At 43.1% G+C, this 27009-nt stretch overlaps 1 protein-coding gene across 1 annotated transcript in view; it reads right to left on the bottom strand.

The window, feature by feature from the left end:
- Positions 1 to 27009, bottom strand: part of SDK1 (sidekick cell adhesion molecule 1) — a 539765-nt gene that overhangs the window by 325200 nt on the left and 187556 nt on the right. Inside the window, exon 5 of the mRNA XM_065892294.1 lies at positions 20819 to 20952. Within this exon, the coding sequence (XP_065748366.1) occupies positions 20819 to 20952 (134 nt within the window). The remainder of the gene's footprint in view (positions 1 to 20818; positions 20953 to 27009) is intronic.

Genomic DNA, 27009 nt, shown 5'->3' with positions numbered 1-27009 from the left:
TACCGTTAAAATTTCTGAGGCTTGCTTTCTTCCTGCTATATGCAAGTTATTCTCATTTACTTCAAACAGAAATACATACGTGTTATCAAGAAATGCAAACGCAACCTTCTTCAAGTAATTGGGAATATGGTCTAAAATTATTAAATTGGATTTCTGTAAAGTTGTATATAGGGGAGCACGTCAAAAAAAATATCATTTCCACTGAACTTATTCCAGAAACCACAATTTCAGTTTGTTCATACTGATGATCTGGTCACTTTCTGAACCTAGCCAGTAATTTTACCTATTCATTCAAATACGTTATTTTACTTTTACTATTTTGGGGCTCGTACAGCAAGCAGCCTGTTCGGTGTTAAATAAATATTCACTGCAAATGGAATTTCTTTTTAATTGACTAGTCTGCACTTGTAAAAAAATTTAAGAAGAAAAAATTGTGCATGGAGAGAATGGCATCTGAGTGCTGAAGGGAGGCCCATTGCCTAGGGAACACAGTCAAGAACTAGTTTCCTGTCGGGCAAGTTTGTGACCTGTTTTCTGCACAACCAAATTTCAGGCCATCTGACCAGCTCCAGAGCTCGAGCTTCCCTCCTTTCTTTTGAAGGGTCTGGCCAACAACTTACAGTCTCAGATGACGTTTTCACTCTCGCGCACCCGGCAGCCTGAAGTAGCTTTGCCCCCCAGGCCCCCACAACTGTCCCCAGCTGGGCACATCCACGAGAACTTGATGGGCTACCTCTCTTGCCATCCCCCGGCTCTCGGACTTCCCTCCTCTGAAGCTGCACTGGCAGCCGCCCTGCATCCCTGGGCCAGGCCGCTCAGCCCATGTATTCATTTTCTGTATCTTGTGTGACAGCAGATGGTCTGCTGAAACACATATCCTGGCTAATAAAGTATTATGTTAAAAGCCCCTTTCTTGAGGGAAAAAAAGCACACTTATTTGTTGAGTAAAAACTGGATTCATTCAGGAGGTTTTACTCTTAATAGATTTTGAACACACACTTGCATATTTTACACGAGTTAAGGCTCTTGTTTAATCAGACCAAATCAGAAACATGGTAGATAAGTAGGTTTGGCTTTTGTCTCTAAGGCTTTAGACAGACAGCGATGTCCTACGTGTGGGACTCATGCCGTGGAGCTGCTGTTGGCATTAGGTGGACTTTCAAAAGTGATTCCCTCCAAATTCTTCACTGTTGAAATTATAGTTGAAGAAGTGGATTTTTCTTTGGTTTGGTGACATTTGGTTTCACGGTATTCTGTTGCAAAAGACAGTCAGCGTAGGAAGCTGAATATCTGCGGAAGCCCAGCGAAGGCGTAGAGGCCAAGCTTCAGTGTCCCGAGAGCCAGGTCAGCACGTGCGAGGCTCCCGAGGTCTAGGACCTGACACCTGACGGGGTCCCCTCCTCCCTCCCATCTCCTCCCCCTCTGTTTGAGCAGTTCCCCCTTTCCCTAGGGCGGTACTAGTTAGAATTTTGATTGGTATTCTACACTGAACTAAGAAAATGTTTAATCAGCATAATACCTACATAAACCTTTGTATATATTCCTCCCTTATCTATTCTATAATAAAGTTCACTTAGTTGTGTTGGGCTCATAAAACAAAAGTTTAGAGTTCACCTGGTTCAAACTCCTTCTCGTTTTACAGATGGAACAACGGAGGCCCAGATGCTCAGCGGTGCAAAAGCCAAAAAGCCCGCACGACTCCATCGTGAGGTGCGTCCTCTATGAAACAGACTCCCGTCCTCAGGCCGCAGGCCAGCTTTATAGTAAGGCCTTTTTGGTATAACAGTGTCTGAGTGCCTGTGATAATATTGTTTCAGTTCTAAAAGAAACTAATTAATTTTCATCAGAAGCATTATGAATAAAAAAATCAGATGTGCTGAAAACTGAATTAAAACTAATGAAGGCACGTCACCAACTGAAAACAGGTTGATTTTAGTTAATTCGGAGAAGGAAGAGGAAGTACTATTTTGCAGAATTTTAACAATTTCTTCTCCACAGTAAAAGCTCCTTTTTTAAAAAATAGCTAGAGACAACGTTAATAAATCACATCCCATCTGTAGTCATAAAGAAGACAATTGGAAGCCAGAGTATTCAACCTGGTCCGGAACACAAAGCAAGATGAGCCCACGCTATGCAGGATTCTGAAGTAAACGTAAGTCAACAGAACGTGCTGGAAAGTGGCTCAGTTCTCCCTCTTGGGTTGGCCCCACGCCGCATGCTAAGCCCAGCGTCCCAGAAGGCAAGAGCCGGGACGGCCCGGCTGCCCCAAGCTGCACAAGTTCCTCCACTGCCGAGTCCCACAGGCTGCTCCCGGGTGGACCCCTGCTTTCCGAAGTCCCCAGGGACTGATGAGGGGCTCACGCATCTTCACCCCGTAGGTATGCGAGCTGGGCCACCTTCCTCCCCTTGCTGACATACGCTCTTCTGAGTTGGGCCTCCACAAATACTGCAGTAATTTCTTGGCTGTACCTGTGGTGACACCACGTTCTCTTTGCCATGTAGACTCAGACACCCTGTCTGAGCCAGGGTTAAGGGCTGTCCGGGGGTCGATTCCAATGATGCAGAGTGAGGAAGACAGGGGTGCGTTCCTCACGCTTGGCCAGCACGTCAGCTGGACTGGGCTGCTGGTCTGGTGGGGTAACCGAGACCTTCCTCAAGGTGTTTAGGTGACTTTCCCTGCTTGTTGTATGTGACACGTACGCTCAGGGCCCATGGCAGCACAGGTGCCCGTGGGCTTGCGATCCCGGTTTCAGCAGCAGGTCTCTCATTAAGCGGCACAAACTCCCAGCCGGCCCCCTGAATTAACTGGAGGCTCACAGCTACTGAGGTCCATGTGGGTTCTCTCTAGGGCAGTCCTTCGCCGGTTTAGTATCAGAATCACCTGGGGAGCTGGCTGAACCACAGGCTCAGGGACCCCGTTCCCAGAGACCCCGCTCAGTAGGTCGGCATCAAGACTCAGGCTCTGAGCATCTAACGGGTGCCCAGGTGATGCCGAAACTGCTGGTCCCCAGACCATACTTTGAGCGGCTCTGCTCTAGAGCCTCTGAAGAGCGCTACTCTCTAACTCTGCTGTTCAACCAGCAGCAGCAACTGGGAACTTGTTAGAAATCTTGGTTTTCTCTGTGCGTCTGAATCACCTAAGTGTCTGGTTAAGATGCAGAATTGGATAAAGTAGCAATGAGATGGAGCTCAACATTTTGCATCTCTAACAAGCTCCCAAGATGATGTGACAATTACTGGACCGAGGACCACACTTCAGGTCTGGCCCCATCCTCTGCGGCTATATAGTAACATCATCTGGAGGTTTAAGAAAAAGTCCTGAAGCAGCCTGGGTGAGTTTCATGGGCATCTAGGGTTAAGAAACAGTGTCATGTACTTAAAATATTTTTACTCTATGTCGTTTTCCTATGATTATGTGAAGTGTATTGGCCCAGCACTTTCCTGAGTTTCATGCTACTTGCCCTCTGCCAGTGTATCTCCCATTTTCCCACAGTCCAGGCACCCTTAGTAGGGCAGCCAGGGGTCTTCATCTCCACCCCTCTGCCACCTCCTTCCCTGTTTCAACTTTCATTTCCAAACTAAGCATAGACCTCTCATTACCACTTTCGCTGAACATATGGGCTTTATATATTTTTGCCCATATCAACCATAAAAGAATTTTGAAAAACCATATCCCCTTCACATATTTTAAGTTTACATTTAAATAGGTAAATTTAATTTCTGGTGTATTTTATAAATTTATTTTGGCTGCGTTGCTGTGCGCAGGCTTTCTCTAATTGCAGCGAGCGGGGGCTACTCTTCGTTGCGGTGCGTGGGCTTCTTATTGCGGTGGCTTCTCTTGTTGCACAGCAGGGGCTCTAGGGGTGTGAGTTCAGTAGTTGTGGCTCACGGGCTTAGTTGCTCCGCGGCATGTGGGATCTCCCTGGACCAGGGCTTGAACCTGTGTCCCCTGCACTGGCAGGTGGATTCTCAACCACTGCGCCACCAGGGAAGCCCCTAGTGTATTTCAAACAAAACTTCAGATCACTATTTTCAATGAATCTAAAGAGACCTGGATTCTACTGTGAAATGATACCTACCGTCACTCGTTTAAAAATCTCCTTTTAATACCTAGAAATTTTACATCCTTCAATCCACGGCAGAATTGTTTTCCACTGTAATATGTGTTATGTCTGAAAGCCTTTTATCACTGTTCCACACTTCTCTACATAAGAAAGGAGAGCTATTTCATTTTTTCAAATTCCTGTGATCCTAAAACTGTAAATGTTCAAAAAAATTTCTGAGTTGGTTATCCATTCTAATTATTATTAATACTTAATAATCAAGCCAATATACATCATTACAAATTTTGAAAAATATTGAATATAAAAAGTAAACTTAGGGGCTTCCGTGGTGGCGCAGTGGTTGAGACTCCGTCTGCCAATGCAGGGGACAAGGGTTCGTGCCCCGGTCCGGGAAGATCCCACATGCCGCAGAGCAGCTGGGCCCGTGAGCCATGGCCACTGAGCCTGCGCCTCCGGAGCCTGTGCTCCGCAACGGGAGAGGCCACAACAGTGAGAGGCCCATGTACCACCAAAAAAAAAAAAAAAAAAAAAAAAAAAAAAAAAAAAAAGTAAACTTCTACTGGAAATGCATCTCAGTGAGATGAATGAGACTGTTGTCTGTTTAATTAGTTCACGGCTGAATATCACTTCTGGCTAAAATGAGAAAGTGCTCCGCATCAGTTTTATTTCTAGTTTTGTTTCTATAAATGTACGCACTGAGAAGACTTATTTTCATAAATAAGTAGACGGGAATGGAAGTTTTCTCGTAACAATGTCAGTCACTTCTTTGACATTATTCCTATGGTTATGCCCAAAGTCACATAGTAATTTATCATCAAACATTATTTTTAATGATCCACGGGCTGACAGCTTGATTAGGTCCTCCTTCCATTTTGTTGAAAGTTACAAGCTGTAAGCCACCTGACTTGCAAGAGGATTTCTTACCCAGTTATTAAAGGCATCCACTTTCTCAGCACTGACCCCAATGTTTGAAACGATCCTTTGTCTGGCAGGTGGAGGGCTTGATAGTCCAGAGCAAGGCACCAAAGAACGGTTATTAGCGTTTGGTGGGAGGGATGCTTTCCTTTTGCAACTGAGAAAGGAAGGTGAAGGGTCTGCCCCTGGACTGCCGAGGCTCCTCAGGCAGACCAGTCCAGGAGACAGCACGTGTGTGCGTTTGCGGGTAGAAACTGATTCCCCGAAAAGCATCCATCTCTGAGGGTCCCTGGAGTAACTGAACCCTGAGCTGAAGATCCCGGATCTAGATTAACCCCATCTGTTAGTGGTGAGCAGAGGGGACGTGCCTTTGCCCAAACTAATGCCTGCAGGGACCAGGCAGCAAAAACGACTTCACTGAGCAGTGTGAGATGCTCTCCAACTTCTCTGTCTGCCTTTCATTCACTTCTCTTTGGTAGAGACTGGGCATAGCAAAAGATTTCTCTGCTATGAGAAAGAGAACAGGGCAAACACTATAATAAATGGCACCTGGCTGGTGTCCTTGTTGGGGCCACAGTCCGGGGCGGTTGGGACCCTGGCCAGGTGAGTAAAGGCGCACAGGGCGTGAGCAACAGCTACTTAGCTTCAGCTCACCGTTGTCCTGAGGGGATGTGCGTCCCGCGCCACCAGCTCTTCAGTATTTACATGGAATCTCCTGGTTTCTGAAAGGTTGGTCACATCTCCTGAACAGTCCTATCTGGGCCTCTGCTAGGGCAGAGCCTTGTTCTTGTCTTGGAAGTTGCTATATTCAGTCTGTGAATGGAGCAGCGTCTGCTGACTCCAAGCACTGCTGTTCCCCCCTCAGGGCGGCCTCCTCCCCAGCTCTTCAGCCATCTAAGTCTTATCCAACATGTAGGTCTCAGTTCAGCATCAGACCCTCAGGAAAAACCTTCCCAGTTCCCCCAGACGTGGCTGGGTGCCCCAGCCTGGGGTTTCCATAGTGACCCGTGCTTCTCTCTATCATGGCTCACATGCTTGTTTTCATCATTTATTTAATGAGATGACCCTCTCATCCTTGGCTTCCCTGTCCATTGCCTAGCACAAGGCTCGGTGCATAAGAGGTACTCTATAAATCACTGTGGAATGGTCATTAGCATTTGCCGTGCACACCACGCAGGCCTTGCATTGAGCACGTCTTTCGGGCACCATTACTACAGATTATTATAGACCCTGGAGATGTGCAGTGCAACTGCCCCAAAGGAAAGACTGACCAGTTACGTTTGCTAAAGGAAATTCTCCCCCTACGAACTGCTGCACAGCCACAGACCTTCGGTAACTGAACCTTAGGTATGTATCCCGCTCATACGAACAAGGGGGCCTGGAGTCAAGGTCTTACTGGTCACTACCAGCCCTCACCACTTCTAGACAAGTCCAGGAGCACGCAGAGATCAAAGATGGGTCACGTGGGTAGTTTCAACGGGAGTTCTTTTTGTACACAGAGTGTTAGGCATTCGTACAGAACTGTCCTGTTTAATATGGTAGTCTCTGGACACATGGGGTACTAAAATTAAAATAAATCGAAATTAATACAATTAAAAATCCACTTTCTCGATCGCACTAGTCACATTTCAAGTACTCAATAGCCCCACACTGTACAGTTCAAATAGAGAGAATCCCCCTCATCACAGAAACTCCCACTGGCTCATGGGCCACAGCGCAAATGCTCCCAGCTCGGTAGCTAATGTGAAAGAACCAACATAAGATTCAGAAACATTTCTCTCCAAAGAGGGCCGTCAACACGAACACCCAATTACCTCAAGAACGAAGAACCTTAATCTCTCGGCTAAAACACCTGCCCCTCACGTAGCTCTAAATCTGCAACAGTTTAACGTTCCACAGTGAATGTTTTCCCAAAACAAAGATCAGTGGGCTCCCCAGGAAGACTAGAGCCTCTGCCTCAGGAGCATGAGCTCAACTAAACAAACTGGTCAAACTGGGGAGGTGGCCAATTCGTCCAATAGTTTTTGAAGCCAGAAGAGTTTCTCTCCACTTTTAAATAGCGGCTCATGTATTTTTAAGGTATCGTGCAGGCTAACGGCAACGCAGTCAAGGAGTGAACATACCCCACGGATGGCTGGTTTGGACCTCTGACCTAGAGTAATACCCTAGGAAAAGAGCCACAGAGGAGGAAGCAATGGGGAGTGGTTATGGACTGAACCGTGTCCCCCTAAAGTCCATATGTGGAAGCCCTAACCCCCTTGTGACTGGATTCGTAGACAGAGCCTCTAAGGAGGTAATTAAGGTTCAATGAGATAATGAGGTTGGGCCTCAAATTGACAGGACTGGTGTTCCTATTAGAGAAGGAAAAGACGCCAGCCGTCTCTCCATCCCTTTCTCTCTCTACTCTCCTCCCTTTCCCGCTCTCCCCACGGGTGCCCAGAGGACACAGAGAACACGGCCCTCTGCAAGCAGGGAGAGAGGTCTCACCAGAAAGCAACCCTCTGGCACCTGGCTCTTGGAGTTCCAGCCTCCAGAACTATGAGAAAATAAAAGTTATTTAAGCTGCCTTGTCTGTGGTATCTTGTTATGGCAGCCTGAGCTAATACAAGAGCCTTAACTTATATATCTAAGTTACTTTATGTATATAAGTTATGTATATAACTTACACGTAAGTTGTGAGGAAATCAATTTCTACAAATCACATATTGAATGGCTTAGAGATGAAGAACTTATTTTTAATAGTCCATTGGTAAAGCAACTCGTTTTTAAAATTACCGTCTGACATACGGGGCTTGCAGAAAACGAGCACTGCATTATTTCACACGGCTCAGTCAGTTTTGGCCACAGAAGGGCCCCACTCATGAGAATGATGACGCCTACGGCTTGAAGGCTATAATTCCACTGACTTGTTGTATTTATTTCCGACATAATCCATCTCTTGAAAATTTTCCATATTTTCTCTATAAAAGCCCACACTAATAGTCATATAAATAAGAACCATTGTGAACTCTTTCCAAAAGTTGTTTCAGAGACTTCCCTGGTGGTGCAGTGGTTAAGAATCCACCTGCCAATGCAGGGGACACGGGTTCGAGCCCTGGTTCGGGAAGATCCCACATGCCACGGAGCAACTAAGCCCGTGCGCCACAACTACTGAGCCTGCGCTCTAGAGCCCGCGAGCCACAACCACTGAGCCCGCATCCTGCAACTACTGGAGCCTGTGCTCTGCAACAAGAGAAGCCACCACAATGAGAAGCCCGTGCACCCCAACGAAGAGTAGCCCCCCGCTCGCTGCAACTAGAGAAAGCCTGCGCACAGCAACGAAGACCCAACGCAGCCAAAGATAAATAAATAAATAAAATTATTTTTTTTTAAGTGTTGTTTCAACACACATTTTGCATATATTAACTTCATCTTTACCAACGCTATTTTTATAGCAGGCGAAGGACTAGAAATGGAAGTGGCAGAAACTCAGGGTGTGTGGGAAGACATCCATTCCCCAACTTCCCCATATTAAAAGTGCTTGCTTGTCTTCTCGTCCCACCAAAGTAGGCTCTGATGGCAGAAACCAGTCTGCCTTAACAATCAGTATATTCTCAATGCCCTGCATAGTGCTGGCACTTACCAAGTACTCAATAAGTATATGTTGAGTGAAGGAAATAATGGATGATGGATGGATGAACATTCTGGAAGAATCCGGGACTTAGTACATGTTTTGGGATAGGTAAGAGCTGGGAACACAGAAAGGCAGTGAGATGACTTTGTATGGAACTGAGAAGAAGAAACTGCATTATAAATTAGCCTGTGTCCTTGTACTCCCCAAGGGGCAGGGAGTACAAGGACACAGGCTAATTTAATTTCCAAGTGAAAATGTCCAGCAACACCACGGATTCTGTTCTCAGGGCCCGACGTCCCGATTGCTGGGTCAGACGGGCAAGCTTTGTCCCCTGTCACCAGGAGCTGCATAATCTCTTGGAGGAGGGAGAGACAGACACAGAGGGAAGCCGGAGACCAGTGAACCAAACAAAGTCACTAAACAGAGAAAAGTCAATAATTGAAGAGATGCACAGGGGCAAGTCTCCCATTTTAGGGCATCTTTGCTAAATCAGGCAAAGAAGTTAAAAACTTAGAAGATAATCCGGATTTTAGAGTCACAGTGGACTTGAAATGATTCATCCAACTTTCCACTTCGCAAGGACTGAACACCGAGAAATGTCTGGAGAGAACATCTGACCGAAGGTGATACTTAAAGTCACAGAATCGATGAGTCCTCCAAGGAGAAGTAAACAGCAGAAAAACAAATAAAACATTGCACCCAAGGACTAGACAATGGAGAGTCCTCACACGTGGGGGTGAGGAGAACCAAAAAGAGCTAGAAACACCCAAAGAAAAGGAGCTGGAGGGAGAACAAGAGCACAGGCAGTGAGACGGTACCTGAGAAGCCAAAGGTGGGGAGAGATGAAGGAAAGGAGAGTACAAATAGTGGCCCATTGCACAGGGCGAAGAATGCAGACAGGGAAAAAAGCAATGCATTTGGTTCCTAACTGCTTCATTCATTCACTGAATGAGTCTTTACGGAGTCCCTATTACTTTTCATGTATCCTTCTAGCTGCGTGGGAAAACAGACAAAAATCCCTGGCCTCGTGGAACTTCCGTTCTGGTGGAGATAAGACAGTACACATAAAGAGATGAGGTTGTGGGAGATGCCGACTTGCTGGGCGACACTCAAAGCGGAGACCAGGGGAGCAGACAACAGGACAGAAGTTGCGATGGTCCTCAGTCACACCGAGCCCCGTCCTACGCCAAATCTCCTCTTCTTAATTATCTCACTGGTGCCGCACCTCTCCATACACGAAAGGGAAGGTGAACGTTCGGCTAACAATGCTCTTCTGACCTCGGAAGCAAAATTAATTGCGCCCTCGCCTGTGCTTCCACGTTTTCTACCGAAGTCCGTTTCATTCGGCATTTAACACACTGTATTCTTGTCATTTGTTCATGGATCTGCCTCTCCTCAAGAAAAAGCAAGCTCAGGAAAGGCAAGAACCATGTGTCTCATTCATTTAGTCTCCTCAGTGTCAAGCACAATGCCTGGTAGATATGAGACGCTCAGTGTTTCTGACCAAATACCAGAAAGGAAATCTGAATTTTTTTAAATGGGGGGGTTACACATTTTGGAACAAAAATGAGACATGAAGACCCTAAAAGTCAAAGGGAACGACCCTGCAGCACTTCTGACTGCTTTTCCTCAGGTATACAGGGATGAACACAGAAATGGTGTAGGGGTGACTCCAGAACAGAGAAGTATGCAAGCTGTTCCCATAATGATGGTAAGGCTACTTTTCTATGCATCCTTGAGTGTTCTTCCAGGCTAGGGTGATATTCAAAATACTCAATGACCACCATGCCCACATGGTAGTGGTACCAACCAATTAACACAGAAGCCAGTGGAGGCACAATGGTTTCATATCCAGTCCTTCAGGTGCAGACTTCAGAGGTGGATACAATCCAGCTAATCTCAATGCCAATGGAGAGTTCAAGGCTTTTCATCAAGGACATGCGTTCTGTCACAATTTTTTTAAACGTTGTAACTCAAATGAACAAAGAAATGAAAGGCTCTAAATATTTCCTATTCATTTCTTTATGATAGTAATATTTCTGCATAATTTTTTTCTGAGGCCATTTTCTCTATTCGGTTTGGTCTTCCTGAGTAGACCAAAGACATGTGAAACCCCTGAAACTCTCTCAAATGAGCTAATAACCAAAGGTCAACCTCTTTGTATGGCTTTTCTGCATAGATCATTCTGACTAATCAGTGTGCTTCCCAAAGTCGTAAGGAAAGGAAAGGCAGAAGGCTGGATCCTGGAGCACATCTGTGCTGGAAACCTTCCCAAACGAAAGCAAATCTTTGTGCGATTCAGCCCTGTCTGAATTAATATAGCCATGGAGTGACACGCTGACAGGGAGATATACTAGCGTGTGCAACAATCGTTCAAGGAAAGTGAAAGGACGATAGTGTGGGACACTTAATACCAGATGGGATGCAGCTCAACAAACTCCATTATCAGTAAAACAGGCAAACAAACGACCAACCCGCTCCACGGGGTCAGCTGAACGCGTTGCCACCACTGACATTTCAAGTTCTAACTCCTACTCCGAAGTCCAAGTCGGGGACCAAAATGAAAAAATTGTCGTTCTTTCAAGTCTTTCACTAGAGTTTATGTACTTCTGGCTTTTTGCTTGTATCTTGTTCTCTCGGAAAATCACACAGTGCGGCCTTCAGACTCGCCAGAGGGTCGTTCATGTCTATAACTAAGGTGAACCAGAAAATCCCCAGCTCACTTTTTTATGATTTTATAAAACTATGCAGAATAAGAGTCCTCAGGATCCACCTTAAGAAGCTACACTTGCCAGATACTCCAGGGCCAACAGCAAGTTACACTGACAATCAGAAGTCACACTTCTTAACGCTCTCTGACGACCTGCTCTGCCACATATAGAGCTACACCAGGCTGTGAGTGTGGGAACTGATTTTGTGCCCAGAAGGATATTTCTGAAGATCACAAAAGGTAAGAGGGTATAAGCAGAATAGTCACCTGAAATAACAGAGACTCACAGGCAGAGACCATTGCTAAGAACTCACTGATCGGAGCACAGAGAGTCTACATCTTAAGATAAATTCCTGGCTTCTATTATTTCTCATATGAATTCCATCTTTTTTTTAACATCTTTATTGGAGTATAATTGCTTTACAATGGTGTGTTAGTTTCTGCTGTATAACAAAGTGAATCAGCTATACGTATATCCCCATACCTCTTCCCTCTTGCGTCTCCTTCCCACCCTCCCTATCCCACCCCTCTACATCTCAGAATCAAAGTGTTCTTGGAAAAGTGGGGAATCCGGCACTTTGGATCTGGTAATGGTCTTCACAGGAGCTAAGTGGACTTTCACTTTAACAATACTTTAAACAATTTTCTTAAGGCTTGATTTAATCTTCTCAGCTACCGTGCAAAGATCTCCAATTTTACTTACGTGCTGTAATTGCCTTCTGTAAGAGCCTTCTAGAACATCATTTATTGTGCTCAGTAATGAAACATTATGACTAAGCGGTAAAGGTAGGTCTGAGCCGTTATCAGAAGGTGACCAAACGTTAGTCTGCATACACAAAGCAGCAACCAGACTGAGGACTTTCAACATGATTTTAAAGATCGAAAACAATTCTGCACTAAAGTAGTCTACAAGCTGGAGTTCGAAAACCTCAAGAACTCTTAAGGAAGAGAAGCTAACCGGATGCCTCTGAATGAACAGATTCAGAACATTGAACTCGTTCATAAAAGCAAAGAGTACTGGGAAGTGTGCGTCATTTGTATTCGATGACTGAGAAAATTGTATTTACAACTAACAGCTAGTTCTGTGGTCTCATCTCAGCCGATAACCATTACTTTGCTCGAGGTTTCCCCAAACAAGATGTATAAAGAATAGATGTTAAAGTTCATAAAATGATTGTAAGGAAAATTCAGTTTTCTATCCCCTTTGTCTGTGCCCTCTAAATATTTCTTATCTTTCCATATCAATTATAGTGTCAGAGAAATCAGACAAAGTACTTCAGGGAATGTAATATCCAAGGTGATCAGAGCTAGGAAGATACTTCCTGCCTGAGTAAGTGAAAATGCTGGGTCACTCTCCATATAAGGTTTGAAATGTTATGCTTCCGTATTATGAGCCTAGAGTGAGATGATCTTGAATTCTCAGGCACCTAAATTCAGGATGTGGCTGAAGACTGGACCCAGAGCCAAGGGTAAAAGTCGTTAGGGTCACTTCTATTCACGGTTCTAAAACCGCCACAATTAAGACAGCCCTGCGTTTAAATATCTGAATAGAATTGTTTAAATTGGTGTGGTTAACAAAGGGGCAGGAGGAGAGGTGGTCTGGAGAAATTATGAAAGTTGAGTTCTGGCATCAAAACAGAAGCTCTCGCTTTCTAAAGCACAGCCAAGCTCCTCTGAGGCCGGGTGGGTAAGAGCTCTTGATGGAGAATCTCCAGTGCAAAAGGAGGGCTGACTCGGAGGACGGCTACTCTTCCCGAGTTTGGCCTTTTCCTTGGGCTTCCCTCATCTGTACACATGTTGGCACCAAGGGCTCGCCCAGCCTCCTTCCAGGAGAAACGAGGGGGTTTGGGAGGCAAATAAACCTTGACTTGAATTCTCAGCTCCCCGTTTACTATTCTTGGGATTTCCATCACTAACCTAACTTAGGGCCTTGGTGCCCTCAGCTTTGAAACAGGTTGGTCATTAAGGCACAGGACTAATGTGGAAGGAAGGTGCACGTGAACGCCTGTCACCAGCTCAAAGAGCACCAGTGCCCTTCCTCTACCTATGCCCTTGGGGAATCACTTAACGGCTTATTTGTAAATTCTCTTCAAATCTGATACAGCTTAGAACAGCTTTGCTCTTATATCACCTAAAACTCTCACTTCCACAGTTCAAGGTGACATATAAAGGTTTTCAACACAGATTTGAAGAACCGCAAAGAATATAATTTCCAGTGTATTTTAATATTCTAGTATATTTTAGTAATATAAACTACTGCAGCACTCTTTTACATGTATCCGAAGGAACCTGAGTATTTGCTAGAGCAGGTCTAAGGATCTGATGCAGAGCATCACCCATTTAAACGATACATGAACAGGCACGGATTTTTAATATCAGGAAGTTTCCATCATTTCTGTTTTTCTTCCTGAACTGGTATTTCCATTCTACTCCTCCCACAGAATTTTATCTTAATTTACTATATCTAAGGATTCGAAGTATTTTATTGGTCACCCTACCATAGCCTCTGAAAAATATATGTATATCAATTAAAAATTCCCAGCAACCATATGACTCTGCGCTGGGGTTAAAAAAAAAAAACCTTCTTGGATTGAGTTATTGCTACAATTATTATTTGCAGTCTGTAAAAGATAAATACGTGTATAACAAATTTTCACGAATATTATATATAAAAGAAAAAAAATCACTGGAAATGCATCTCTCCGTGAGACGAATGCAAAGTTTACCCTAATTCTAATCCTACTTTTCTTTTTTGTAGAAATAACTGCTGGGAAATTTTGCTCATAGCAAAAAGTAGATGAGAACGAAGGGACTTTTGTTATAGAAATATCTCTTAATTGTTTAAACACCTCTGAGTATACCAAAAGTCACAGGGTAACTTATTAGTTAGGATAGACCACTTTTTGTTCCGATAACAAATAAACCCTGAAATCTCAGTGCTTAGCACACCACGTTTTATTTCCCACTTATATTGAGTCCCGTTCAGCCGGGGTGATTCTCCAGGGCTGTTCTTTCCATGCACTAATTCAGCCTCTGGGCAGCTTCTACCTGGCGGCCTACCATCTCCATGTGTGGCCCGGCCACTGTGGGCCCCAGGGGGAAGGCAGAGCATGAAGGTGACTTGCTGGCTCTTAAACACATGGCCTGGAAGTGACACACTCCCTTCTACTCCACATTCAGTGGAGTTAGTCAGTGGCTCCAAACTGCAGGTGGGCTGGAAATGTCTTCTTCTCCTAAGAGCAAGGGGACTTTCTGTCACTTAGCAATCAATCACCAGAAATTATCTGTAATAAAACGTCAGCTGACAATGCATTTGGATGTTGCCTCATTTGGTAGACAGCAGGGAATTGAAAACTCCCGATTTATAAAATGATTTATTTCCCAGTTACTAGAGCACTTCACTTTCCCAGTTCTGACACTGATATTTAGAATTATCCCTTTGTTTGGCACCTGGAAGTTTGTAGCCTCAGATAATGCCTGTACTAAAGATTCGGGATGGATGTGACATGTGCCCATAAGAGAAGAGCCCCCTGACACACAGCCATCCTCAGGATGATCTGATTTTAATTTTTTAATTTTCTAATTTATTATTATTTTTTTTGGCCTCGCTGCAGCTTGCAGGATCTTAGCTCCCCAACCTGGGATTGAACCTGGACCTCGGCAGTGAGAGCGTCAAGTCCTAACCGCTGGATCGCCAGGGAATTCCCAGGATGATCTGATTTTAGAAAGCGTATAAGAAATCACCTGGAAACAGATGTCCTGAGAATTATACATGCCTGCTCACCCTCTTGGAGACCTGTGTGCACCCTGAGGGGTACTCATAGCCCGATCTGAAGAGTGTTGCTTTGGGAGAGTGAGGACGTTGGGCATCTTAAATGTGTTCAAAAGTTGAGGGCAAATCACAATTCATGGTTTAACCCGATGCCCTAAGATTTACCAAGGGTGAAATCAGGCTGAAATGTCACAGAGGGGAAAAGAAAGACAGACTGGGATGAGGAGAGACGGGAATTCCATGGAAAGAACATGAGTAGAAAACAAAAATAACCCAGTTTTGTCTTATGGAGGTGGGAAGAGAATTAGGGCCTCATTATTTTTTAATCACTTTGTCCTTTTTTTCTCAAGTCTGGTTGAGAATCCCCAGCTGTACTCTTCTTCTGAACCTCATTCACCACCATTTATACATACACTGGGTTCGGAAACAAACTATTAGGACTGGCATTTTCATTTCTGTCTTTGAACTGAAACCATAAGAAGAAAACAAATCCCTAATGCAGATGAGGTCTATCAGTGGGATGGCTCCGTCACATTTTGCATGCAAGCTGCCCCAAGGGACATCTAAAAATTCTCATTTTCAAGGTACATAGGATGCCTTCCTACATCTGTTTGCTTTCAGAACTTTCCAATGGGCTGTGGTTTCACTTTTGCCCGGTAGGTGGATTTACGTATTTGTGTACTTAGTTTTAACTAAACTAACTCTCACAGGGTAGATAACTGGATACAAAAGTACACCTGGGAAGAAATCACAGATGTGAGTTACTCACAAGTCTAGCACAAATGAGCGACACAGACACAAATGGCAACATTGACACCTGTGCTCTTTATCAGCCACATTCCAGGACAAACGGTCCTCTGTAATCAGATGTTGGAAGAACTTGTCCAGAGAAAAACTATCAGGAAGACCAAGTAAAGTATGGATTTTCATTCACAGACCGTATATTGTGCTGTGAGACATGAACTAAAGACAGAATGAAACTTTCATGATTAACAAGATACCGTTTATTTCACCTTTCAGTATTTCACCTTTTTGTATGATAGCTAAACACTCATACTTTATAAACAGCTCAGTACGCATATACCAGGGGTGAATGTCAAGGCCTCCTTACTGATGGTGTGCCTATAAGAAGGCATCAGAGACCACAGCCTAGACTTAGCTCCTTCCATAAGCAGCTCCGGGAGGTCTGGGCAGAGCATGTCTTATGCTTCATTACATACCCTACTTAGCAGGTCGATACACGCTAAATGATCAAACTCATTATTCTACTGTAAAGTACACGTCCTGTTTATGTTTCTGAAAATTCTGGCAGTAAAGTACCATTTACCCTATAAAGCCATAGCTGGATCTGAAATCGGTCATTTATAATATAGACACTGCCTCAGGATTGCTCTTTAATAACATTTCAAACCGTTCCTACGGCTTTGGCCATCCAACTCATGTCAAAGAACAACTGAAAGGCTTATGCCTGGCCCTTCTCTCGCTGTAATGTTAGAAGCATGAAGAAAATAAGACAGAATTTTATCCGGGCACACAAAAGCCATGTTTTACAGGGCAGTCCTCTTGGACGACTGTTCCTAGACATTATTCTCAGGAATTCACTTTCGACTACTAACCACACATGAGGTCTGCAGTTAAATTAGAATTATAGAGGACAAAAGAATGTTAAGTGGTCGTCAGAATTGAAAGCAAAGGTTTGCCAGCCTGAAGGAGGATCAGTTGAAATGATACCCCATCTGCAAATGTTGTTTGAGGAGCAGACATTTGAGCAGTCATTTCTTTTCTAATTTAAGCTTCGTCTCCAGCAGAGAATCTCATTACGCTGGACATTCCGAAGATTGGGTCAGAGCTGATGATGTGTCTAAGGTATGTACAATGGCATTTAAACAATAATTAGTTAATCCCTGTACAGAATTCTTCTCGTCTTCAAAAGGAAACTCTCATTTACATATTAATTCAGTTCGGAAGACCTGATCCACACAAGTTAACTCAATGTAAAATCTTTAAAGTGAAAACCAAAAACAGGTTGGCAGGTGCATAAAGCTTCCCTGAGTTTGACCTCAGAATGGAAATGTGTACTCTCAGGCGAGTTCACCCCATTCTTTTTCTGGTGTACAGCTGAGCCACGGGAGCCAGCGATGAAAAATTCATGCAGGGTCCTTCGGCAGTCCCACCTATGGCCTTAACATCTGCTGGCTTCACGTCACATTAAAACTTCAAAGTGAATCCACTCCCGCGATGGTGGCAAGCTTTCACTGGGAGCAGGAGAATGGATAGCTCAGAGAAGTCCTCTCCTTCCCGACAGGAAATACCTGTGCAGAACATGCTGTAACTTACCCTCTTAACCATATAAAAGGGCGAGGGGGGAAGTTAAGGGATAGTAATGCACAAAACAGCAGGCGGTACCATGACGGGGCTGCATTTCGCTTCTAATTGTCATGCATTTAAAACATTTTATTTATTTTTATCTCAACCGTCTTTATCTTTTGCTTCCCATAAGCGTCAAGTGCAGCCAGAATATTCAGCAACTGAAAAGGTGGTGAGGTTTTGAACTCTCAAGTACACAGGGGGTTGGGAAAATCTGTCATCTCCTCCTGTCAGCTGCGGGATAGCGCATCACGCACTTTGATGTCTCGAGGCAGGGCTGGCCCTGGGTGCTACTCCACCTGACGCTAGGCTGTCCCTGCAGGAGGAGCGGTTTACTACGACGACTGCAAACAGGAGGCGGGCCGCATAGCACTTTCCACTTTGAAATTAATCACAGTGCAATCCACCAGGAGTTTAATTTCCAGTACCCTACCACCTTGATCGCATTCACTACAGAGATGTTCCCTACTTTATTCTCCTGATGCCAAGGGAAAATTTATCATTGTTAAACGATAATTGGCTATAATATCTTTAGCTTCTTCAGAATTGCTGGCTGGCAAGTTTTTAAAATTTTTCATCAATCTTGTTTGGTGTTTTTACAAAGCCTACATTAGAAAAAAAAAAGATGTCTAAGCCTGCAGAACACACTGTATCTTACTACCTGCGTGAATAGGTCTTGAGAGTACCTAATTTCATAATAGATCTGGTGGGGCTGTGCACCCTCCGTATTTCACGGCCTCACACGGTGCTGGCAGGGAAGTCCTGAACTGCAGTTTCCCCCCTTACAGCGTTCGTTGCAGTCCAGAAAGGGGCAACTTTAAACAATTAATTCTGGGGAATTCCCTAGCAGTCCAGGGGTTAGGACTCGAGCTTCCACTACAGGGTGCAAGGGTTCAATCCCTGGTGGAGGAACTAACATCCCACAAACCGAGTAGCATGGCCGAAAAGATGAAAACATAAGTAAATAAAAATGAAAATAAATAAACAGGGACTTCCCTGGTGGCACAGTGGTTAAGAATCCGCCTGCCAGGGTTCGATCCCTGGTCCAGGAAGGTCCCACATGTCGCGGAGCACCTAAGCCCGTGCGCCACAATTACTGAGCCTGCGCCCTAGAGCCCGTGCTCCACAACGAGAGAAGCCACCGCAATGAGAAGGCCGCACACCGCAACAAAGAGCAGCCCCCGCTCGCCGCAACTAGAGAAAGCCTGCGCACAGCAACAAAGACCCAACGCTGCCAAAAATAGATAAAGTTTAAAAAAAGAGACTATTTAAAATAAATAAATAAATAAACAATCAATTCTGGGGTCTTCTGCAGATTTATCAAGATTTCTGATCTTTAGAGGTTTTCAAAATAGAATTTTAGTGAGAAGATGCATGACTGGGTGCCCTTTAAATTTTAGGTAAATCTAACACATCCACAGTGAGGTTCACCCAAGAATTAAAATAAGGCCGTTTCCTCAACCTCCTTACTTGTCACATTTTACCTGGTCCCCATAAAAAGCAGAGAACACAGACGGGGACAGAATGCAGGTTTTCTCCTAAGATTTAAAATAAGTCCGTGCATACCATCAGCTTCTTTATATCTCACCTTCTACACATTTTACCCAGCACCAATGAAAAGATAAAACTACACAAGGAAACGAAATGCAACGCAGTTAATTATAATATTTATGAGGTGCTTCCAATATGCTTCTTGCTTAGACGCTGAAATTATTAAAAAATTTACATATTCCAATTACCTAACGCATGGTATGGCGTTAGTACGGCAACTTACAAATTCACTGTATTCCTTTTATTTTCTACTGGCTTTGTAGAGTGGCCATGTAGGAAACTACTAGGTGCAGACTATTTCATACCTTCGTGATGCTAGCATCAAGCTAACCAGAATGTTCGTGGAATTTTTTTCCCCCTCTTCTAATAGACTAAGGTCAATTTTTGTGTTTCTGACTCAGAATTCCACCAATTTGACCTATTATTATCCTGGTATGTATATTACAACTGAGTGCTGAATCAGATTTGCTAAACAGAATAAATGGCTCTAATTATAAAAGTTGGAAGTCATTAAAATTATCACAATATATTTAATAACAAAATTTCCATCTTTTATTATTAATGCTGAAAAACCTCCATAAATCACTATGATTCTTGATTCATAGGGTCCTTTAAATAGCAGTACAACACGCACTGGACTCTGTGTGCCCTACACCTAATCAGTGGACACAACTCTCTGAAGTACCGCAAAGGCCCCGCTGATGGCCAACCTGTACCGCCTGCGGTCTGGGGCTGAGGACTCAACTCCTAGAAATTAGGAGCTGGTGGCAGGGCAGTGGCCACCTAGGAGCACTTGCTGGGCAGGTGCGGGGCATGTGGGAGCACACGCAGTTAATGCCCACCGTCTCCTGACCGTGGTGCTGTTAACCCAGTAAACTCTATTAGGCCTAAAGCAACTGTATCCCTCAAGGACCAGGAGAAGCAAACACTACGGTCTATCCCGCATATGAAACAAAACTTTTCAAACTACCCGAAGAGGAAAGCCATTCTTTCAAGGTGGTTTTTAAAAACATGACATCTACCTCTATACAGACAAATCCACTTAACTCACTCTTGTATGACATGATCATAATATTTTGAAATCTACCATGACTATTTCCCAACTGTATTTTCTCAACAGCATAATCACTGCATTTCATACCATGAAGCTTCACGCTGCAGACATTTGGTGGCATCTCTGAGACGCACCTTTTGCTCTCTTTTAGCTCCGAGTTCTTGCTTCTGGTCATTTACCCCTTCTACGGCAATCAACTCTTCCTAGTAGAATTTCTGGAGCCTTCTTTCAAAGGCCAAATATTTAAACTAAGTTGCCTAAACCAAAACATCCTTAAATCAACTGAACATTTAACTGTGATGTGTGTGTATTTTCTTCATGATCCGGGCTTTTAGTTACTCTTAAGATATACTCCTAATTTTAACACAACTTAGAATATATATTTTTTCTCAAAGATTTTTTTTTTAATTAAAGTAAAAGAACATAACCTGTGGCCTAATCTAGTCTCAAGTTTCATGGATACAACTCCTTATAAGCCAGAAGATGTTTTGTTGTTGTTAAAAACCATACACATTAACAGAGTACAAAAGCAAAAATGTTATTTGAAATTCCCCCAAACAAATAAGATCCTGTATTTAGAATTAGTGGTCAGATTCACATTTTCTGCCTATCAGTTCAAAGAAAGCAACTATAGACATTGGATCAATACTGAACCATAACCACTAACCCAGAGAGGCAAGATTTATTGCAAAATGCCCCATGAGATGGTGGTTATTAATTAAATCCAGAATTCACTGCTTTCACAACGATCATGTGGGATTTGGGCACTCACCTGCTATGCTCAGGTGAATGAGAGGGCTGGTCTTGTTCTCCCCGTTCCTCTCGTTGACGGCCTGCACGTAGTAAGCCCCTGCGTCGCTGGCCGTCGCTGCCAGGATCACCAGCTGGTTCTCCAGCGTGATGGCTCTGCGTCAGGGAAGAAAAGAGACAGTGTCGAGGCCGGTCCATGGAGCTTCGTATTTGTAAGACAGATTAATTTACCAGGCCGACCATAAGGGAATGTCCAGAGTTGTTATTGTTGTTGCTGTTTTAAAGGTTAAAAAAAGATCTGGAAGGACAAAAACAAATCCCCAGGCCGACCTGAGGAAAGAGGTGGCGGCTGAGCCTGCTGAGGTCCAATGCTGCGCTGGCTTCTGCCAGGGGCCTGGGAGCCCCAGGCGCCATGTCCGTACTACCCTGGTTGTGCAGAAGACGGCCTTTTGGAACATACACATCCAGAGTTTGTTGCAACTCAAAGGTTCCTCTGGGAATTCGTAACAAGGCAGGTTAGAAGAAACTCTGGAAGAGCTGGCCTTTTTCTTTCAGGCAGGGCTCCGTGATCACACTGGACCACCAAACCCTGGACCCAGGGCGACGAAATTTATTGTGATTTCTCCACTCCCAGGGAGCCTCATTAGAGATTTTGTACATCTATTTATAGACTGACGGGCAGAAGAAAATTTGTTAGTGGGCACAGTGCTGACCTCTTCAACTCAATTTCCCCATAATTACTAACCCCAGGGCTGCATATTCTCCACCTCTGCTATCTCTCCACGCCCTCAGGTGCTGACCAACAGTCTAGGTGATCATCCCTGAACCCTTCTCATATATTCCAATTCTACCGTGAAAAGGAACCTCTGAGACACATTTGGCCCACCCTCCTTCTCTTAAGAGATGAGAAAACAGAGGATCAGAGAGGTTAAGTTGTTTTTCCAAGGTAAAACAGCAAGGTAACAGTACCAGAGGGAGGACTAGGTCTTCTCACGGGTAGACTGGTGCTCTGCCAACCATACCATACACAGACTCTCGCCCTTACTTATTTAAAAGAAGAAGAGGAAGAAGAAAAACAGCAAAGACACAAATTCCATAAATCCAAATAATCTTTCAGTAAATGGGTGCCCCAGTATCCTTTGCTCATGTTATAGTTCTATATTCTTTTTACTAGTTAAGGAGGTTGCGGGGTAGAACCTGCTAAAAATCGAAAACAAAAAAAACAAAGGTAAGTGATCTTCTCCTTGGCTGGTGAAGTGCACTTTGAGGGTCAGACACATTCTGAGCACCAAAATGTCATTTAGCCTACACTCTCATGCTCAAAACACTAGGAAACTCCTGGGACCCGGGAGTCCCACAACTGCGTCACTCTATGGATGAACAGTTTTGTTTGTTCATTTTTAATGCTAGATAGTCATAGCCCTTCTAGAGTCAGCTAAACTAAGATCTCTATTCTAGTAACATAAAAAAAACATGCAGGATGTAAAACCGGGGCCTCAGATGTAAATTCGGTGCCTCAGACGTAAAACTGGGGTCACTGATGTAAATCCGTGACCTCGGATGTGAATCCGGGACGCAGATGCCTGTCAAGCCCAGGTGGAGTCCCTGGAGCGCTGGGCGGTGCGGGCAGCACAGATGGCCCGGCTCTGACCCTGAGGACACCAGTCCGCCACTCTGCCCCTCCGGCAGCTCTGGGTCCCCATTGCCACGCACCAGCCAGGTGGTTCCAGGGATCTGGATGTCCGTGTCTTTGGGGGACCATTACTTCGCCTGCCACATGCTTGTGGGATCTTGGTTCCCAGGCCAGAGGTTGGGACCGAGCTTCTGTGGTGGGAGCTCCAAGTCCAAACTGCTGGACTCACAGAGAACCTCAGACCCCAGGGAATATCAATCGGAGTGAGGCTGCCCAGAGGTCCTCCTCTCAGCACCAAGATCCAGCTCTACCCAACTGCCTGCAAACTCCACTGCTGGACGTCTCAGGCCAAACAACCAGTAAGACAGGAATATAGCACCATCCATCCAAAAAAAAAAAAAAAAAATGAAACAACAAAAAAATATGTTACAGATGAAGGAGCAAGATAAAAACCTACAAGACCAAATAAATGAAGATGAAACAGGCAACCTACCTGAAAAAGAATTCAGAGTAATGATAGTAAAGATGATCCAAAATCTCAGAAACAGAATGGAGAGAATACGAGAAATGTTTAGCAAGGATCTAGAAGAACAAAAGAGTAAACAAACAGTGATGAACAACACAATTACTGAAATTAAAAACACTCTAGAAGGAATCAATAACAGAATAACGGAGGCAGAAGAACGGAGAAGTGAGCTGGAAGACAAAATGGTGGAAATAACTGCCAAGGGGAAGAATAAAGAAAAAGGAATGAAAAGAACTGAGGACAGTCTCAGACCCTCTGGGACATTAAACACACCAACATTCGAATTATAGGGGTCCCAGAGGAAGAAGAGAAAAAGAAAGGGTCTGAGAAAATATTTGAAGAGATTAGAGTCGAAAACTTCCCTAACACGGGAAAGGAAACAGTCAATCAAGTCCAGGAAGCACAGAGAGTCCCATACAGGATAAACCCAAAGAGAAACATGCCAAAACACATATTAATCAAACTATCAAAAATTAACTACAAAGAAAAAATATTAAAAGCAGCAAGGGAAAAGCAACAAATAACATAAGGTTAACAGCTGATTTTTCAGCAGAAACTCTGCAAGCCAGAAGGGAGTGGCAGGACATATTTAAAGTGATGAAAGGGAAAAACCTACAACCAAGATTACTCTACCCAGCAAGGACGTCATTCACATTCGATGGAGAAATTAAAACCTTTATAGATAAGCAAAAATTAACAGAATTCAACACCACCAAACCAGCTTTACAACAAATGCTAAAGGAAGGAAACACAAGAGAAGGAAAAGACCTACAAAACAAACCCAAAACAAATAAGAAAATGGTAATAGGAACCTACATATTGATAAGTACCTTAAATGTAAATGCATTAAATACTCCAACCAAAAGACACAGACTGGCTGAATGGATACAAAAACAAGACCTGTACATATGCTGTCTACAAGAGACCCACTTCAGACCTAGGGACACATACAGACTGAAAGTGAGGGGAGGGAAAAAGATATTCCATGCAAATGGAAATCAAAAGGAAGCTGGAGAAGCAATTCTCGTATCAGGCAAAATAGACTTTAAAATAAAGACTATTACAAGAGACAAAGAAGAACACTACATAATGATCAAGGGATCAATCCAAGAAGAAGATAGAACAATTGTCCAAGAAGAAGATAGAACAATTGTAAATATTTATGCACCCAACATAGGAGCACCTCAATACATAAGGCAAATGCTAACAGCCATAAAAGGGGAAATCAACAGTAACACAATAATAGTCAGGGACTTTAACAGCCCACATCCACCAATGCACAGATCATCAAAAATGAAAATAAATAAGGAAACACAAGCTTTAAATGACACATTAAACAAGATGGACTTAATTGATACTTTTAGGACATTCCACCCAAAAACAATAGAATACACTTTCTTCTCAAGTGCTCATGGAACACTGTCCAGGATAGACCATATCTTGCGTCACAAATCAAGCCTTGGTAAATTTAAGTAAACGGAAATCGTATCAAGTATCTTTTCCGACCACAATGCTACGAGACTAGGTATCAATTACAGGAAAAAAACTGTAAAAAATACAAACACATGGAGGCTAAACAATACACTACTAAATAACCAAGGTATCACTGAAGAAATCAAAGAGGAAATCAAAAACTACCTAGAAACAAATGACAATGAAAACACAAAGATCCAAAACCTATGGGATGCAGCAAAAACAGTTCTAAGAGGGAAGTTTATAGCAATACAAGCCTACCTCAAGAAACGAGAAAAATCTCAAATAACAACCTAACCTTACACCTAAAGCCATTAGAGAAAGAACAACAAAAACAAAACCCAGGGTTAGCAGAAGGAAAGAAATCATAAAGATCAGATCAGAAATAAATGAAAAAGAAATGAAGTAAATGATAGCAAAAATCAATAAACCTAAAAGCTGGTTCTTTGAGAAGATAAACAAAATTGATAAACCTTTAGCCAGACTCATCAAGAAAAAAAAGGGAGAAGACTCAAATCAACAGAATTAGAAATGAAAAAGGAGAAGTAACGACTGACACTGAAGAAATTCAAAGGAGAGAATACTACAAGCAACTCTATGCCAATAAAACGGACAACCTGGAAGAAATGGACAAATTCTTAGAAAAGCACAACCTTCTGAGACTGAACCAGGAAGAAATAGAAAATATAAGCAGACCAATCATAAGCGCTGAAATTGAAACTGTAATTAAAAATCTTCCAACAAACCAAAGCCCAGGACCAGATGGCTTCACAGGTGAATTCTACCAAACATTTAGAGAAGAGCTAACACCTATCCTTCTCAAGCTCTTCCAAAATATAGCAGAGGGAGGAACACCGCCAAACTCATTCTACGAGGCCACCGTCACCCTGATACCAAAACCAAAGATGTCATAAAAAAAGAAATTATAGGCCAATATCTCTGATGAACATAGATGCAAAAATCCTCAACAAAGTACTAGCAAACAGAATCCAACAACACATTAAAAGGCTCATACACCATGATCAAGTGGGATTTATCCCAGAAATGCAAGGATTGTTCAATATACACAAATCAAGCAATGTGATACACCATATTAACAAATCGAAGGATAGAAACCATACGATCATCTCAATACATGGAGAAAAAGCTTTTGAAAAAATTCAACACCCATTTATGATAAAAACTCTCCAGAAAGTAGGCATGGAGGGAACCTACCTCAACATAATAAAGGCCATATATGACAAACCCAGAGCCAACATCATTCTCAATGGTGAAAAATTGAAACCATCTCTTCTAAGATCAGGAACAAGACAAAGTTGCCCACTCTCACCACTATTATTCAACATAGTTTTGGAAGTTTTAGCCACAGCAATCAGAGATAAAAAAGAAATAAAAGGAATCCAAATCGGAAAAGAAGAAGTAAAACTGTCACTGTTTGCAGATGACATGATACTATACACAGAGAATCCTAAAGATGCTACCAGAACTCTACTAGAGCTAATCAATGAATTTGGTAAAGTAGCAAGATACAACATTAATGCACTGAAATCTTTTGCATTCCTATACACTAATTATGAAAAATTTGAAAGAAAAATTAAGGAAACATTCCCATTTACGATTGCAACAAAAAGCATAAAATACTGAACCTACCTATGAAGGAGACAAAAGACCTGTATGCAGAAAACTATAAGACACTGCTGAAAGAAACTAAAGATGATACAGACAGATGGAGAGATATACCATGTTCTTGGATTGCAACAATCAACACTGCGAAAATGACTATGCTACCCAAAGCAATCTACAGATTCAATGCAATCCCTATCAAATTACCAATGACATTTTTCACAGAACTAGAACAAAAAAATTCACAATTTGTATGGAAACACAAAAGACCCCGAATAGCCAAAGTCATCTTGAGAACGAAAAACAGAGCTGGAGGAATCAGGCTCCCGGACTTCAGACTATACTGCAAAGCTACAGTAATCAAAACAGTATGGTACTGGCATAAAAACAGAAATATAGATCAATGGAACAGGATAGAAAGTCCAGAGATAAACCCATGCACATATGGTCACCTTATCTTTGATAAAGGAGGCAAGAGTATACAATGGAGAAAAGACACCCTCTTCAATAAGTGGTGTTGGGAAAACTGGACAGCTACATGTAAAAGAATGAAATTAGATCACTTCCTACCACCATACACAAAAATACACTCAAAATGGATTAAAGACCGAAATGTAAGGCCAGAGACTATAAAACTCTTAGAGGAAATCATAGGCAGAACACTCTATGACATAAATCACAGCAAGATCCTTTTGACCCACCTCCTAGAGAACTGGAAATAAAAACAAAAATAAACAAATAGGACCTAATGAAACTGAAAAGCTTTTGCACAACAAAGGAAACAATGAAAAAAGACGAAAGGATAACCCTCAGAATGGGAGAAAATGTGTGCAAACGAAGCAAGTGACAAAGGATTAACCTCCAAAATATACAAGCAGCTCATGCAGCTCAATATCAAAGAAACAGACAACCCAATCCAAAAATGGGCAGAAGACCTAAATTGACATTTCTCCAAAGA

The sequence above is a fragment of the Phocoena phocoena genome, chromosome 15 (genome assembly GCF_963924675.1).
Source record: "Phocoena phocoena chromosome 15, mPhoPho1.1, whole genome shotgun sequence".
Classification (NCBI taxonomy): domain Eukaryota; kingdom Metazoa; phylum Chordata; class Mammalia; order Artiodactyla; family Phocoenidae; genus Phocoena; species Phocoena phocoena.
The sequence above is the reverse complement of the archived record's forward strand: the minus strand, read 5'-3'. Positions and strand labels throughout refer to the sequence as shown.